Source organism: Mustela nigripes, chromosome 4 (assembly GCF_022355385.1).
Source record: "Mustela nigripes isolate SB6536 chromosome 4, MUSNIG.SB6536, whole genome shotgun sequence".
NCBI classification, from domain to species: Eukaryota; Metazoa; Chordata; class Mammalia; order Carnivora; family Mustelidae; genus Mustela; species Mustela nigripes.
In genome coordinates, this window is record NC_081560.1 from 149892658 (window position 1) to 149908564 (window position 15907).

The 15907-nt window shown below is 37.6% G+C and overlaps 1 protein-coding gene across 2 annotated transcripts in view; it reads right to left on the reverse strand.

Moving 5' to 3' along the window:
• Positions 1–4965: 4965 nt before the first annotated feature.
• WAPL (WAPL cohesin release factor) overlaps positions 4966–15907 on the reverse strand; it is an 80343-nt gene continuing 69401 nt past the window's right edge. For both annotated transcript variants that reach the window (XM_059397946.1, XM_059397945.1), the window contains exons 16-19: positions 13628–13835; positions 11064–11152; positions 7598–7693; positions 4966–7302 (exon numbers count right to left, since the gene is read on the reverse strand). In XM_059397946.1, coding sequence (XP_059253929.1) covers positions 7237–7302; positions 7598–7693; positions 11064–11152; positions 13628–13835 — 459 coding nt within the window. In that variant the 3' untranslated portion in view covers positions 4966–7236. The remainder of the gene's footprint in view (positions 7303–7597; positions 7694–11063; positions 11153–13627; positions 13836–15907) is intronic.

Genomic DNA, 15907 nt, shown 5'->3' on the forward strand with positions numbered 1-15907 from the left:
TTCCATTTCTATTTTTTGGAACAGTTTCAGGAGAATAGCAATTCTTCTTTAAATGTTTGGTAGAATTCCCCTGGGAAGCCCTCTGGCCCTGGGCTCTTGTTTTTTGGGAGATTTTTTGATGACTGCTTCAATCTCCTTTCTGGCTATGGGTTTGTTCAGGTTTTCTATTTCTTCCTGGTTCAGTTTTGGTAGTTTTCAGTTTTATCTTTTCAGAGAACAAACTCAGAGATTCATTGACCTTTTCTGTTTCTTTAAAAGTCTCTATTTCAGGGGCACCTGGGTGTCTCAGTTAGAGCCAGAGGTGATCATCCACCTCTGTTTGGGCTCCAGCAATGACCTTGGGGATGTGGGACTGAGCCCTATGGCAAGCACTGTTTTAAGCTCTGTGCTTAGCACAGAGTCTGCTTGAAATTCTCTCCCTTTCCCTCTACCCCTCCTACATCCCCCATTCTCTCTCTCAAATAAATAAATCTTTTAAATTAATTAAAAGTCTCTATTTCAGGGACACCTTTCTGGCTCAGTTGGTAGAGCATACAACTCTTAATCTCAGAGTCCTGAGCTCAGGTTCCTTGTTGGTCATGGAGCCTACTTAAAATTAAAAAATAGAATTAAATCATAATTAAAGTCTCTGTTTCATTTATTTCGCCTCTAATCTTTCAGTTAATGTCTTTTTTTTTTTTAAGATTTATTTGAGAGAGAGAGAGAGAGAGAAAGAAAGAGAGAGGACATGTGGGAGGGACAGAGGGAAAGGGATCGAGAATCCAAGGCAGACTCCATGCTGAGTGTAGAGCCTGATGCAGGGTTCCATCTCATGACCCTAAGATCACAACCTGAGCTGAAACCATGAATCAGTTGCTTCATTAACTGCACTACCCAGGTGTCCCTCTTTTAAGTAGGCTCCACACCCAACGTGGAGCTTGAACTGAGGATGCTGAGATTAAGAGTCACACACTCCACTGACTGAAGCAGTCAGGTGCCACCCAGTTAATGTCTTCTTAATCTGTCTCTATACTTTTGTATTTTTATATTTAAATTTTAAATTATATTTGATTTTTTCTTTCTTGCTCAGTGTCCTCAAAGTTAAGTTATCCTTTTCAAATAATCAATTTTGGGCTAAATTTTAAAACATTCCTATTACCTTCTCTCTACTCATCAAATGTTTATTCTATTGCTCTTGTTCTATCTTTAAAATGGAGTGGGTTTTTTTTAGAATTTTCAGCTCCTGTTTTATATAGATGTTTGAGGTTAAACATCTCTTGTTAGGTCCATTTTGCTGCCTCCTGTAACTTTTGATACTTTTTATTGAGTTCCAAGTTTTTAAAAATTTCATTATAATTTCTTTTGCCTATGAATTAAGAGGTGTTTTAAAATTCCTTAACATGTAGCGTTTTCCATCTAACCTTTTATCTGCTAGATAAACTGCTATTTTTTAGAGTATTTTTTTCAAAGATTTTATTTATTTATTTGACACAGAGAGATAGATCACAAGCAGGCAGAGAGGCAGGCAGAGAGAGAGGGGGAAGCGGCCTCCCTGCCAAGCAGACAGCCCAATGCAGGGCTCGATCCCAGGACCCTGAGATCATAACTTGAGCTGAAGGCAGAGTCTTAACACACTGAGCCACCCAGGTGCCCCAACTGTTTTGTTTTCAACTTAAACTAGTTTTGCCTGTTCTACAAATTTGTGTCAGTTGATTCAGGTTGTATGTACACTTTCTTATTCATCTCCCCTTCAGCATTATGAATACAATATCCATGCTGTTGATTGAAAAAGGATTTCATCCATTTTTATTGCTAAGGAGCATTCTATTGCTTAAATACAATTTGTTTATACATTGACTGTTGATGGGTATTTGTGAGTTGGTGGGTTTTTTGCTTTTTGTGTTTTTTTTTTGCCAATTGTTAGACCTTTTTTTTTTAAAAGCAATTTCTATGCCCAACATGGGATTCTGAACTCATGACCCTGAGATCAAGAGTCACTCTACTGACTGAGCCAGCTGGGTGCCCTCTAGTGTAAGCTATTGTTAATAGCTATCAACATTTCTTTTTACAAGTTTTTCCATGGAATGTTTTAATTTCTCCTGGAGAACATGGAAATGCTGGGTTGGGGGACAGCTCTATCTTTTACAATGAATGCAAAAGTTTTTCCAAAATGGTGTTATTTTACATTCCCACAACATTAAGTTTCAATTTTATTTTTTTTCTTTCAAGATTTTAATTATTCATTTGAGAGAGACAGAGGAGAGAACAGGGCAGGAGAAGCTGGCTCCCCACTGTGCAGGGAGCCTGACATGGGGCTCCATCCCAGGACCCTGAGATCATGACCCAAGCCAAAGGCAGATGCCTAATGTAGAGTCACCCAGGTGCCCCTCAATTGCTAGTGTCAACATTTAGTATCAGCATATTTCAAATTATCTGTTCTACTGACCGTAAATGTATCTTCTAAGTTAGAGTTGCAGTTCCATGATGACTGATGTGTTTATTGGTTATTCATGTTCCCTTTGTGAGGTACCTATTCAGGATTTTAGCCCATTTTAAAATTGGATTGCTTATTATTGAGTTGTAATTCTTTATATTCTGGACACAAGTCCTTCGTCAAGCACACAATTTGTGATTATTTTCTCCCAGTCTGAGGTTTGCTTTTTCATTTTCTTAATGGTGTCTTTTGAAAAACAAGTATTTTATTTGGATGAAATCTAATCCATTGTTTCCTTTACTGGTTATCTGATGCCAATCCCCAAATGATGAGTGTATCTTTCATACTTCTAACAACTCTAGGGTTTTCACTTTCATACTTATATATGATCTGTTATTTTGTGTTTGGCATGAGGTGTAGGGGTCAGTTTTTTTGTTTTTGTTTTAATAGATATCCTGTTGTCTCAGAACCATGTGTTAAAAATACACCTAGGGCACCTGGGTGGCTCAGTGGGTTAAAGCCTCTGCCTTCAGCTCAGGTCATGATCCCAGGGTCCTGGGATGGAGCCCCGTGTCAGGCTCTCTGCTTAGCGGGAAGCCTGCTTCCTCCTCTCTCTCTCTCTGCCTGCCTCTGCCTACTTGTCATTTCTGTCAAATAAATAAAATCTTAAAAAAAAATACTTTCTACATTAAATTACTTTGGTACTCTGCCAAAAATCAATTGACCATATACGTTTGTGTAGGTGTACATCTTTTTTTTTACTTATTTTTTTCTCCTTATGCTAATATCAGCTTTCAACTACTGTAGTTTTATGAGACTGAGCTCATTAGTGTGTATCAAACAGCTTTGTTAAAGATTATTTTGACTTCTTTAGGTCCTTTGCATTTCCATGTGAATTTTTAAATTTATTTTCTCTTTGTTTCCTATTTCAGTATTTTTTTTTTTTTTTGGTTACTCTTCTCATCTTTTTTTGGTTAACCAAAGTATTTCAGTGCTCCATTTTTATTCTTGTAAGCAGCTCTACCCTTTATGTGTCTGCATTGTTTTTTACTGGATGCTGTAGGGATTGTAACATCCATCTCTAATTTATTACAATTTACTAAGTATTAACCTACTTTAAGATTTATGAACCTCCCAACAGTATAGTTCCATTGAGCCATACCCTCTGTAATACAACCCTAGGTAACAGGTTCTTTTAAGTAACTGAAAACTAGGTAGTACACTAATAAGAGTTTTCTGTTTTTGCTCCTTAATCCAAAACATAAACCTTTGGAGTATTTAAATTGTACAGAGGCTAAGGAAATAGAAGTTTGACCAAAACACTATTAAAAATCTTTGTTCAGTTTAAAGATTTTCTAGGGGTGCCTAGCTGGTTTAGTTGGAAGAGCATGCAACACTCAAGGTCATGAGTTTGAGCCCCATGTTGGGTGTAGAGATTACTAAAAAATAAATAAATAAATAAACTTTAAAAATAAAGATTTTCTAGGTCGTTATTAATCTATGCATCCAATATCAGAAGAGCATTAACTGACAGTGAATTGTGCAAACCTCTTCTGGTCTTTCCTTCCAATGTAAGAAAACTGGAGGGACATGTTTGGAAACATTTTAACAATCACTCAAGTTTGTTTCATTTTCTCCCTGCTTTAGTCACTACCAAGATATTAACAATTCTGAAAATAATTTTAGAGACTTGCAGTTTAAGGGATCCAAACACAATGGCCTCAGCAATATGAAAGCCATTATCCCAAACGTCTGAAGTAGTCACGGTAGTCTACTCCATTGTTGAGAACATTTTAATTTCCTGACAGTGTGCCAACAGAACTGTTTGGTGAAAGCTCCCATTTACTTGGATCTACGTTTGGAACACAGTGCGCCACTGCTTCACATGCAGTTTCACTGAGTCTTCACAACCCTGAAGCAAGCAGGAGCACCATCTTCTAGCTGAGTAAGTAGAATAAAGTCTGGGAAATTGCTTGAACATACATCAGCACTTGGTTTCCAAATATATGTATATGGTTTAGGTCTTTCTAGATCCACAGTCTGCACTCTTAAACAGGGTTATACACTGTTTATGGCTGGAAGGGGTAAAGTGGATGGGAACTCACAGAAGATCCTTTAATCTAGTTTTGTGATTAAAAGCAGTAAGGAGAGGTTGAGGAATCCACTTGTATCCCATGCAGGAAACTTAAAAGTCTGACAAGAAGAAAACTGAACAACTAAAAAGCAACTGTAAAAAAGTAAAAAAAAAAAAAAGTTTTGGGTCATACTCAGGCAAAAAGACTAAGGCAGCTAACTTAAATGTATCAAGGGCATAACTATACAAGTAGAAAGTCATCATCCTCAATGAACCTGTGTTTCTGAGAACTGGCATTACATTTAGAGAAGCATTAAGAACATGGAGAAGTACATAATGTTTAACAAAAATTGGTTTTTATGTGTATGTTGAAGGGAAAGTCACATAACACATCATGTTTCCCCTTGGTCAGCTGTATCAAATTCATGAGACTTCTTTCTCCAAAACAGTTCAATAGATTTATGTTAAAGACAACATGTGTATTGAAAGTAGCAATTTTATTTGAGTTAAAATTATTTACAAAAACCCAAAGACATACTTCATGAAACTGGTACAAACTATTTTTTTCCTGCCGTTGGCTTTTGCTCCAAAGATCACAGCTGAGAAATACTGTATAAAATAAAAATAGGATTGGATTCAGAAAAGTACTCTACTGTTCTAATTTCCAATTGGTAGTATTTACAGAAATATTTACAATGGAAAAAAAGGTTACTTTAAAACTTTAATTTGCAAGTCAGCCTCAAGTACCCTAAAATGCAGAGTTCTCTGAGGGTTAAAAACACACAAATGCACTGCAGCTGGTGAGGTGATTTCTCCCCCACCACCCCCCACCAAAGTCTGCATCTCTATCAGTGCTTGACAATTAGTTATTATTTAAAAAACAAAACAAAACAAAAAACTGTTAAACACTGAGGTAAATCAATTCTCAAATGATTACCAGTGTAACAGAAAAATGTAGTTCGCCCTGATTGTTCTCATCCAAACATTTTGTAATATTCTTTACCATCTGCCACAAGTCAGTTTTTACCAAAATCTGTCCCTCTTCCTAAATCCAATGATTAATAAATATCAATGCACTTTATAATTATTAAACAAAATATATCTAACTAATTCAATTTTATGAATATCACTTATTGATATACTTTTAAAAGTTTGCTAAGCTAGCTTTTATACTCAGGGCAAATAAAACCTCAATCTTTCCCAAGTTACACTGGCATAACTATGCTGTTAAAAGGTGATGGGTGGGGGTTGGGTGGGTAGGAGGAAGAAAACAATTTGCCTGGAATCAGTTACTTCCTTATAGATTTCCCAACAATCTGCATTATCAAAAATAGGAAGACAATAGAAGGCAGCCACTGCATTTAAAAAACATTACAGCTGGCACTGATACAAGAGCCCCGATTTGTCACTTTATACAAGGAAATAACAAAGTCTAAATGAGTAACAGTTAGACTTTAAGCTATTTTCCTCAATACACACCAAACTAATATTTTTTATGGCTTCAAGTTTTACAAATCCAATGAAGAAACATGATATAACTACCTGAAAGGTATTTAAAAGTATTAATGAAAGAAATCTCTGGAAAGCCTGTATTCAGGCCCAATCAACAACAACAAAAAAGTTTAACCAGTGGACTGAATAATAATTAACACAAAGATTTGCAATGTTGTGAAATTAAATATATGTGTTTTGTGTGTTCCATGACTATTTTCCAAACACATTGTTCTATGAACTAAGAATCTGAATGAAAAAGAGGATCTTCTCTGAACCAGCAATTTAAGGCTTTGCGTTTATGCATTTGATCCTGTCACTCTATAGAAGAATATACACATTATCTGGAAACATGAATTCCACATTGGTGTCTTAGCTTCCTTATATGACTGTACTGAACATTAGAAAATATATCTAGAGAGTCCTCCCTCAAAACTTAATGTTTCAAGAGCCTCCTCTAGTATTAAGCTGAAACTACCCTGGGTTTGTCTATCTTGCTTCATCCTTTAAAACAGGGCATATCAGCCTACATAATATTCCATCAAACTGTTGTCGGTTTTCTTGTGTCTACAGCTACGATTCATCATGGTATGATAATATGGTTATGGTCTCAAAAGTGAAAAAGAGTTCAACAACCCAAACCAAATCAAAAATAAAAAAATATACTATTAATCCCTTGTGTCTTTGGATTCCATCTAATTTTAAATATAGACAGTAGTTCAGGGAACAACAATGAAAAAAAATTCACAAAATTATTAAAAGCTTTATTTACGATTGGAATCATTCAACAAAAAAGCAAAAGCAAATGAGCCTGAAAAAGGAACTAAGCTGTTGTCTAGAATGTCCTCAAAACATTCGATACCTCAGTAGCTAAGCTGCCTTTGCACCTGGCTGGCATGACAACAGTGGCTCAACATACACAGCAGTTGCACTAACAGCAGCACAAATTTTCCCCTTAGAACTTGCCGAGAACAAGGGGAGAGTATAAACTCTGCCAAAGTTAAGTGTATTTAAATACTGCATGGAATTGTTAACAGCCTGAACCTTTTCCCTCATTTTTGATAGTTGCAGATTGATGTAGTAACTGTCATTTAGCAAATGCAGAATGCATGACGAAGAAATCAGGTGGCCTTAAAAATCCAAACATGAATGATACTGATGAATGTTCTTGGTATATCTTCAAGGACTTCTTTCATGACTTTTCTTTGTCTAAGAATAGCTCCAGCATTACCGAGCACCTGAAGCAAAGGTAAAGCAGCTAGCAATGTTCCAAGTATTCGATCACTCTAGAGATAGATTTCTGGCCTGTGGTTCCAACAGCACACTGAAGGAAGCGTGGAGAGGGGAAAGAGGAAGTAACAGTTAATATTTAACAAGTATCAAATCAAAGCTTAAATTTTTCTAGCTTCACTAAACTGAACACTACAAATCAAAACACTAAGATTAAATGGTGGCTTTGATAATTGTTAATTATTATGGCCAAATATATTGCTCTTCTATTATCTTAAAACAATATGTCACAAGAAAATCCCTTTTTGCTTCTGGTCATGAGGGCCATACAGGATTTTCATTTCTACGGTCATTAATGCATCATATTTATGACCACAGAAGCTACTTACAGTAAGATTCATGAAGCTCAGGAATTTTTTGAGCATCTCTGTCATTATTGAAAAATCCCCTTCTGGCAGATACTCTCGCACAGTGGTCACATTGATCTGAGAAAAGAGATCAAATATATACTGGTCAGGTGGCAGAAAACAGGAGTTTGCACCCTGCACTGTGTTGCTGGTTTTGGCACATACCTTCTTCCAAACTTCTACAAGGTCCTTGACCTCCTTGTTTAATATGCCGTTGCCATTTCCACCCTCCTAAACTCTGCTTTTGTGTGTGTGTATGTGTGCATTCCCTACTCAATCCCATGCTCAGAAAGGTAAAACTGGCAAAAGCTACACCTGTATCCATATTTACTTTTGTTAAGTATACTGAAAAATGCCTGAAAGAATAAAATGCACTGCTGAGTATATGTGTGTTGGGGTGGGAAGCAATGTCAAGAAAATAAGGGGGAAATTGAGAATGTACTCTGGTGCTTATGAAATAATAAAAATCCTCATGTTCCTATGTAGGCTGGGAATTAACCAGATCTTTCCAAAGATAATCTTGTTTCATGAGAGAATGTCAGCAATGCCAGCAGAGGACACTGCTATATATACACACATATATAAAACCAATCTGACTAAGCTACCCAAGCATCCCTCCTTCTCTTTTTTAAAAAATTTTCTCAATGTACTTTTGAAATGATAAACAAAATAGTATGAATACAGTTTCAGAAAAGATCTAATGAATGTTACTAAGTAACCATATGCTAAATTATGCAACATCAATCACTGGAGTGGTGAATGTTATAGGGCAATCCCAATGGAAACTACACAGCTAAAGGAAAGCTGGGTTTAAGAATGTCTTTAAACAATTCCAGGAAGACAGCATGAGGGCAGGAAGAGCAGTAGCTTCAGTGGCTACAAAGGCCACTCAGAAGAGAACTGCATTGCTATGATACAAAATAAATGAACAGACCCGAAGTTTTGAGTGAAACCCTCAATAATCAAACCCTTTTCTATCAATATTCTCTACAGAATCCAACATACTGTGACTGGGGCATGGGAAGGGAAGCCATAGCATGTGTTCTTAAATAGAGAATAGCAGGTACAAAAAGAAAAAATGAGAGGGGCTCTTTCAGAAAAGCATAAAACTCAATCTCGGATTTGTGAGTTTGAGCCCCACAATGGATGTAGAGATTACTTAAATAAACTTAAAAAAATGAGAAATGGCATGGCTTATCTGGGAAATTTAGAAAATACCCAATGGGTATGACAGATTTAGAAAAAGCAGAAGCAGTTTTAACAAGTTTTACTTGTAGCAGTAAACTAACTGATGGTAAACCAAGAAAGATTGGTAAAGAGTAGTGATCAGATGTGCTCTTTGGGAAGTCAGCTGTGGTGGCAGTGTCCAAGATTTCAGGAATGGAGTCAAGAGAGCAGAAAAGACAAAGACCAGTGAGGAGACTGACCACTGCAATGCACCAGATGAATGTCATAAGGGCAATCCCGATGGAAACTATACAGCTTCCAAGATGCAATGGAAGACGACCCAATCCCCTGGGCTTCCATTAAGCAGCCTTTACTATAGTACAATGACCTGCTTTCTCATCTCTTCCACTTACACATTCAGCAAACCAATTTCCTTTACATTTTGTTTATCACCCAGTTTTTTTTGGGGGGGGCAGGTAATCATAATGACCCCCCACAAGGCAATAATGACACCTAGAGTCCTATGAATTCACAATATTGCCCAGAGCTTAAGGACCTTATGATCTCTTTAGAAAAGAGAGATAACCGATGAATAGGTACAGGACATTCACATGACAAAAATGGCCATAGATAAATCACATGTGCCAGTATCATGTTAATGTCTATACCTATTATTTAAAAAAGAACACAACTGGGCACCAGGGTGGCTCAGTAGGTTAAGCCACTGCCTGGCTGGTCCTGGGATTGGGTCCCACATCAGGCTCTCTGCTCAGCAGGGAGCCTGCTTCCCTCTCTCTCTCTCTCTCTCTGCCTGCCTCTCTGCCTGCTTGTGATCTGTCAAATAAATAAATAAAATCTTTATAAAAAAAAAAAAAGAAAGAAAGAAAGAAAAAAAAAGAACACAACTTGGGGCACCAGGGTGGCTCAGTGGGTTAAAGCCTCTGCCTTCGGCTCAGGTCATGATCCCAGGGTACTGGGATCGAGCCCCACATCGGGCTCTCTGCTTGACAGGGAAGCCCCTTCCTCTCTCTCTCTCCCTGCCTGCCTCTCTGCCTACTCGTGATCTGTCAAATAAATAAATAAATAAATCTTTTTAAAAAGAACACAACTGAAACTAGGGTGTGTGCAAAATAGAATACCTAAAAAGTCATTAAATAGTAAGCCCATAATTTTTTGGAGACGTGCGTCTCCCTCTTTCCCTTTGCTTGATGCATGTTTCTCATTTGCCCTTAAAAGCTCTGACTTTAAGGAAATAAGGAAAAGGACTGAACTGAAAAGATTTCAGGAAAGGGGATAAAGATCCTGCAGGGCCTCCACAGCAATGATGAGAACTTTGGTCTTGTTCTTGAAAGCCATGGTGCCAGCAAGGGTCACAGTGGAGCAGGCTACTATGCATTTAGATCAGAGCTTGGCTGTAATATAAATATGGAAGAGACAGGGAATCAGGAAAAACAAAAAACACAAAAGAGAAGCTAACCCTTTCACTACAGAACAGACTTCCATTCTTGCCTCCTGAATGCCCTTGGCTCCTACGGAGAAGAACCTCCTTTTCATTTTAAAATTTGGCTCTTCCACTAGACCTTTCCCTTAAGAAGTCCTCCCAATGACTGTCCCAACAGCCAGAACCCTCTGCTTCCATGCTGACTCAACCCCACCAACTGGACACTAATACTACCAGTGAAATTATCATCATCTAAATCTTTAATAATCCTATTTTCCTTGCCAGTAAGTCAAAAGTCACATGAGCCAATGCTGGCCAAGATAAGGGGAACTCTACTTGGTACAGTGGGTGTGGAGCGATCCCAGAGGGAAGAAAACACTGCTCTTAAAAAGAAACAGACATGAAGAGGCCGCCTTCTTCTGTTGGACATTATTTAACTAGAAGAGATATGCAGCCAGAGCCAGCATGGGGTCAGGAGGAGACCTACCACAAGACAGTAGGGTTTAAAGATAAAGAGCACATAATATCACTGAGACTATACTTTTCCATCTTACGCCAGCTGAGCATAGGTTTTATATTACGCTTTTACTTCAATGAAAGCCATGTAAATCAATTCATTCATCACTCAAAAACTTTCTCATTAAACTTTTGTTTTGGAATGTACCTTTAAAATCATGAAATTAAAAAAATAAGCAATTATAAAAAAGTTTACCAAATATTTGGAAGTTTTAACATGAGGGGGGAAAATACAGTAATACATAAGTTAATTAGGTGATGGTACAAAGTTGTCACAAGAATATCTTTTTAAGACACATAAAACAATACTGAACTATTACTTACTGGACTCTCCTGGCAGAGACACCCAAGAAGTAGTGCTGTGTATGAGGCCACAATGCAATCCTCCATGTGTTTGCCAGCATGCTGAAGGGCTGAGAATATTTAAACACAAAACTGTAACAGTATATCACCAAAACCAAACAACAACAACAAAACAATCCTACCCAGAACACCAACAATTCTGTTAGTTATCTTTTCTTCAGAACTCCTTAAACATTGATAGTGCTGGGAAAATGGGATATCCACACAAATTAACAAAAAATTACGCAAATGGAAGAGGGACCTTAATATAAAGCACAAATACCATAAAACTCTTCAACAAAAATAAAGGACTAAATCTTTATGACCTCGGGTTAGGAAACCACACCCCTAAACCAAATGTGACAAACTCCGATAAATTGAACATCAAACTTAAAAATTTTGTTTCAAAAGACACTATCAAGAAAGTGAAAAGACAACAGAGATATGTAAATGAGCAAAAAGCATGTGAAAGCATGCTTGACACTATTTATTCAACAGGGAACTGCAAATCAAGTGACCTATACCTTCACACCCACTAGGATGGCTAAAATAAAAAGACGAATAACTATTTGTAAGGATTTGGAGAAACCAGAACCCTTATACATGGGCAGTAGGAATGTAAAATGAAGCTGTTATTTTGGAAAAGAGCACGGTAGTTCCTTAAAATATTAAACACTGAGTTGACAAATAATCCAGCACTTTCACCCAAGAGAAGTAAAAATATATGTTCATACAAAAACTTGTACATGAATACTAGGTCACAGCAGCATCATTCTTAAGAGCCACAGGTGGACACAACCGAACATGCATCAACTAATAACTAGATAAAGTGTGGTACACACTTACAATGGAGTATTTGGCTATGAAAAGCATTTAAGTACTAATAACATGTTACAACATGACTGAACCTTGAAAAGATTAGGCTAAATGAAAGAAGCCAGTCACAAAAGGCTATGTATTATTCCATTTACATGAGAAGTCCAGAAAAGACAAATCTAGAGACAGAATCAGTGGTTGCCACTGGCTGGGGAGGGGAGAACAGAAGGTAATGGGTATAGGAATTCTTTTGGGGGTGATGAAAATGTTCTGAAATTTACAGAGTGCTGATGGGTCGCACAACCTTGTAAATGTATTGAGAACCACTCCATTATTCACTTTAAAAAGGTGAATTTTACCTTGTTACCTGCTGAACTATGGCCCCACTCCTTGCATATGTTGAGCTCCTAATCCCCAGTAGCTCAGGGTTCAACTACACTTGGATAGAGCGTTTAATTAAAGAGGTAGTTTAAATGAGGTCACTGGGGTGGAGGCCTACTCTGTCTGCCATCTCCATAACAGGAAATTAGAAAAAAGATATACAAAGAGGGAAGACTATCTAAAAAGATAGGCAAAAGATGGTCATCTACAATCCAAGCTTGGACAGTCAAGCCTGAGACCAACCCTGACATGCGGATCCTTCAGAACTGTGAGGAAACCCACGTCTGCTGTTTAAGCCACTCAGTCTACAGTACTTCATTACAGTAGTCCTCACAAGCTAACACTTACCCCAACAGAGCTGTTATTAAAAAAGACTGCTAAGCAACCAAAAATATTATGCCAAAGGAAACATGAACACTTAGAAGATGGAACAGCAATTTCTTACAATATCAGAACGAATGCCATTAGTGGAAAAGTGGGCATAAGAGAACAAGACTAGGCTCAGAAAAAGACATTTGCTGGGACTTGCTTCCTAGCTTGGTTGAGGCTAAACATTATTCAATCTTATAACCTGGGTGACAAATGACTATCCTGCAGTAGTTGCATAACCAGTAAATCCAATACCAGTTGTTGACAAGAGATAATAAATGTAACATCTCCGTCAGTGTATTCCTTACTGTGCTTCCAAGCCACGACATACCATTTGAGAACTATTACCGTAGTTTATGATAATAGATCTCAATTTATAAAGTGAGGCTCATACAAGAATCAAAATTTCAAAACTGTAAAAACCTTTAGGAGTCCTATTGTTCAACCACTCTCTTTTCAGGTGATTAAAGAAAGGCCAGAGCAGGAAGAAAAGGCAGACCTTTCCTGCACTGCATGTGTGCCTTCCTCACTGCTAGGAAGCCAGCAAAGAACTCCTATAAGCACTGAAATACTAAAGCTTGCTACACTGAACTAGAGAGGTCATAAAATAATAGCAAGATTATGACAACACATGAATTAAAAATGTTTCAGAAGGAGAAAACAGGGGCGCCTGGGTGGCTCAGTGGTTTAAAGCCTCTGCCTTCGGCTCAGGTCATGATCCCAGGATCCCGGGATCGAGCCCCACATCAGGCTGGTGGCTCAGTGGTTTAAAGCCTCTGCCTTCAGCTCAGGTCATGATCCCAGGATCCCGGGATCGAGCCCCACATCAGGCTCTCTGCTTGGCAAGGAGCCTGCTTCCCCCCTCTCTCTGCCTGCCTCTCTACCTACTTGTGATCTCTGTCAAATAAATAAATAAAATTTAAAAAAAAAAAAAGGAGAAAACATTCTGAATTTGAATACACGATTTAAAATAAATGTACCTTTATTGAGGTCAAGTTCATCCTCCTCCTCCTCCTTCTTATGTTTCTCTTCTGTACCATCAGTCTTTTCAGTTGATACCCACTGTATTTCTCCACTTGTCTCTTGCCACTCTCCACTCTTATCATGCTGAGTGGTGGGAGCATCTTTGATCAATTCGTCTGTTTTACTTTCTGCCAACTGGGCTGCTCGTTCTCGCTCAAGGAATAGCTGATAAAAATTATTTTTGAAGGTCATTAAAAGAACATCAAGTAACATGTATGCACCCAAATATAAAGTTATGTTTGCTTTTAAGATCACTAACCCTAAGAAGCATGCGGTCTGGTTAAAAGGAGTAAGTTAGGGGTGCCTGGGTGGCTCAGTGGTTTAAGCCTCTGCCTTAGGCTTGGGTCGTGGTCTCAGGGTCCTGGGATCGAGCCCCAGATCGGGCTCTCTGCTCAGTGGGTAGCCTGCTTCCCTGTCTCTCTTTGCCTGCTTGTGCTCTCTCTCTGTCAAATAAATAAATAAAATCTTTTAAAAATATATATATAAAAATATAAGAGGGTAAGTTAATAATAGGAACTTTTGCTCTACAACTGAAGGCAAAAAGGAAAGTATAAATGCTACTGTGATTCAATCAAGTAAACTAAATATATCTACTAATGATACAGGCATTGTTTTTAAGAATGCAAATCTCAACACCTGCCCTTAAATTGCATAATAATGACAGGATAATTCAAGCAAAAAATACCAACTTGATGTATAGCAAATTTCTTAAGCCTGAGCAAACTGAATAAATCAAGAAAGAAAGGACACTAAATAAAACTAATACTGGGGAAAGCAAAATGCCTCTTCAGAAAGAAATTTAGAGAGATAAACAAGGGGGACTCAGTGGGTTTAAAGTCTGCCTTCAGCTTGGGTCATGACACAAGGTCCTGGGATCAAGTCCCACACCAGGATCCTTGCTCAGCAGGGAACCTGGTTCTCCCCTTGGGTGCCACTCGCTCCCCCTGCCTGTGCGTGAGTGCTCGTCACCTCTGACAAATAAAAGCTTAAAAAAAAAAAAAAAGATTCTGTGTCTCCCTCTGCCCCTCCCCACCATCTGCCCTGCGGGCTTAGCTTACTTGTTTGCTCTCTCATAGATATTAAAAAAAAAAAAAAATAAAGAGATAAACAAGCACCAGTAAAAATAGAAAGTAAAAGGTCTCAAGAGAACTCAGAACTGGACTTCAACTAATATTATTAACAATGGAAGTACACAATGAAAACTAAGTTAAAAGGCAACCACTGAATTCCTTGCTTTCATGTACTTTATTTTCCTTGTGTTGGTACAGAGATGAATGTATAGAAAGCATTTACTTGTATGATTTGGGAAAAACTCCAAGTTACTAAAAACTACCACCAGCAAAGCAAATGCCAAGTAGATCTCAAAAATTTGCTGAGTATAGAAAACAGTGGTATATAAACTTTAATACCCCTAAAAAAATAAAATTTGAATTTTATATAAAAGTGGTATTAAAATTTCTTAAAATTTAGGGATCTCCAAAACCCCTCTAGAGAATCTATGAGGTCAAAATCAGATCTATACTACTACTGCCTTCTTTCATTTTCTCATAAATGTACAGTGTTTTCCAGGATCTACATACTATGTGATTGTGTTATTGCTCTGATGGCTAATGGAAGGAGTGTCTTTGTTTTATCATTTTCTCAGTTTTTATTTCAAATTCAGTAAATATCAATAGATCAAACACACATAAACAAAAATTCTCTGGAGTCCCCAGTAATTTTTAATACTGTAAAAGAACTCCTGAGATCAAAATATTTGAGAAGAGAATGACGGGGTCCTAGTTATGAATCAGAAAAAGATCAAGTTGTTATGGATTACCTTCTTTCAGGTATTATTAGTTTCAAAAAGGCCAAAAGGATTAACAGGGTAGCAAAGGTTTCAGAAACAATGAAGTAGACAGTTCATTACCAATTCTGAACATATGCAAATTGTCATTTAAAGCCAAGAAATAACAAAGGTACTTAGGAACCTATTAGATTGGCAAAAAATGTTAAAAACTGCAATGCCCACCATAAGAAACAAAAACTCACTTGCAGCTTTTTGGGAGAAGTGTAAACTGAGGAGAGAGACTATGTTTAGTGGCTGGGATCAGGTGTATTGGGGACATCAATTTTTACCTTTTTTGTTTTTAAGTTTATTTATTTTCTACACTCAATGTGGGGCTTAAGCTTATAACTCTAAGACAGAGAGCAACATATCCTCCAACTGAGCCAGCCAGGCACCCCACAGAAGTAGC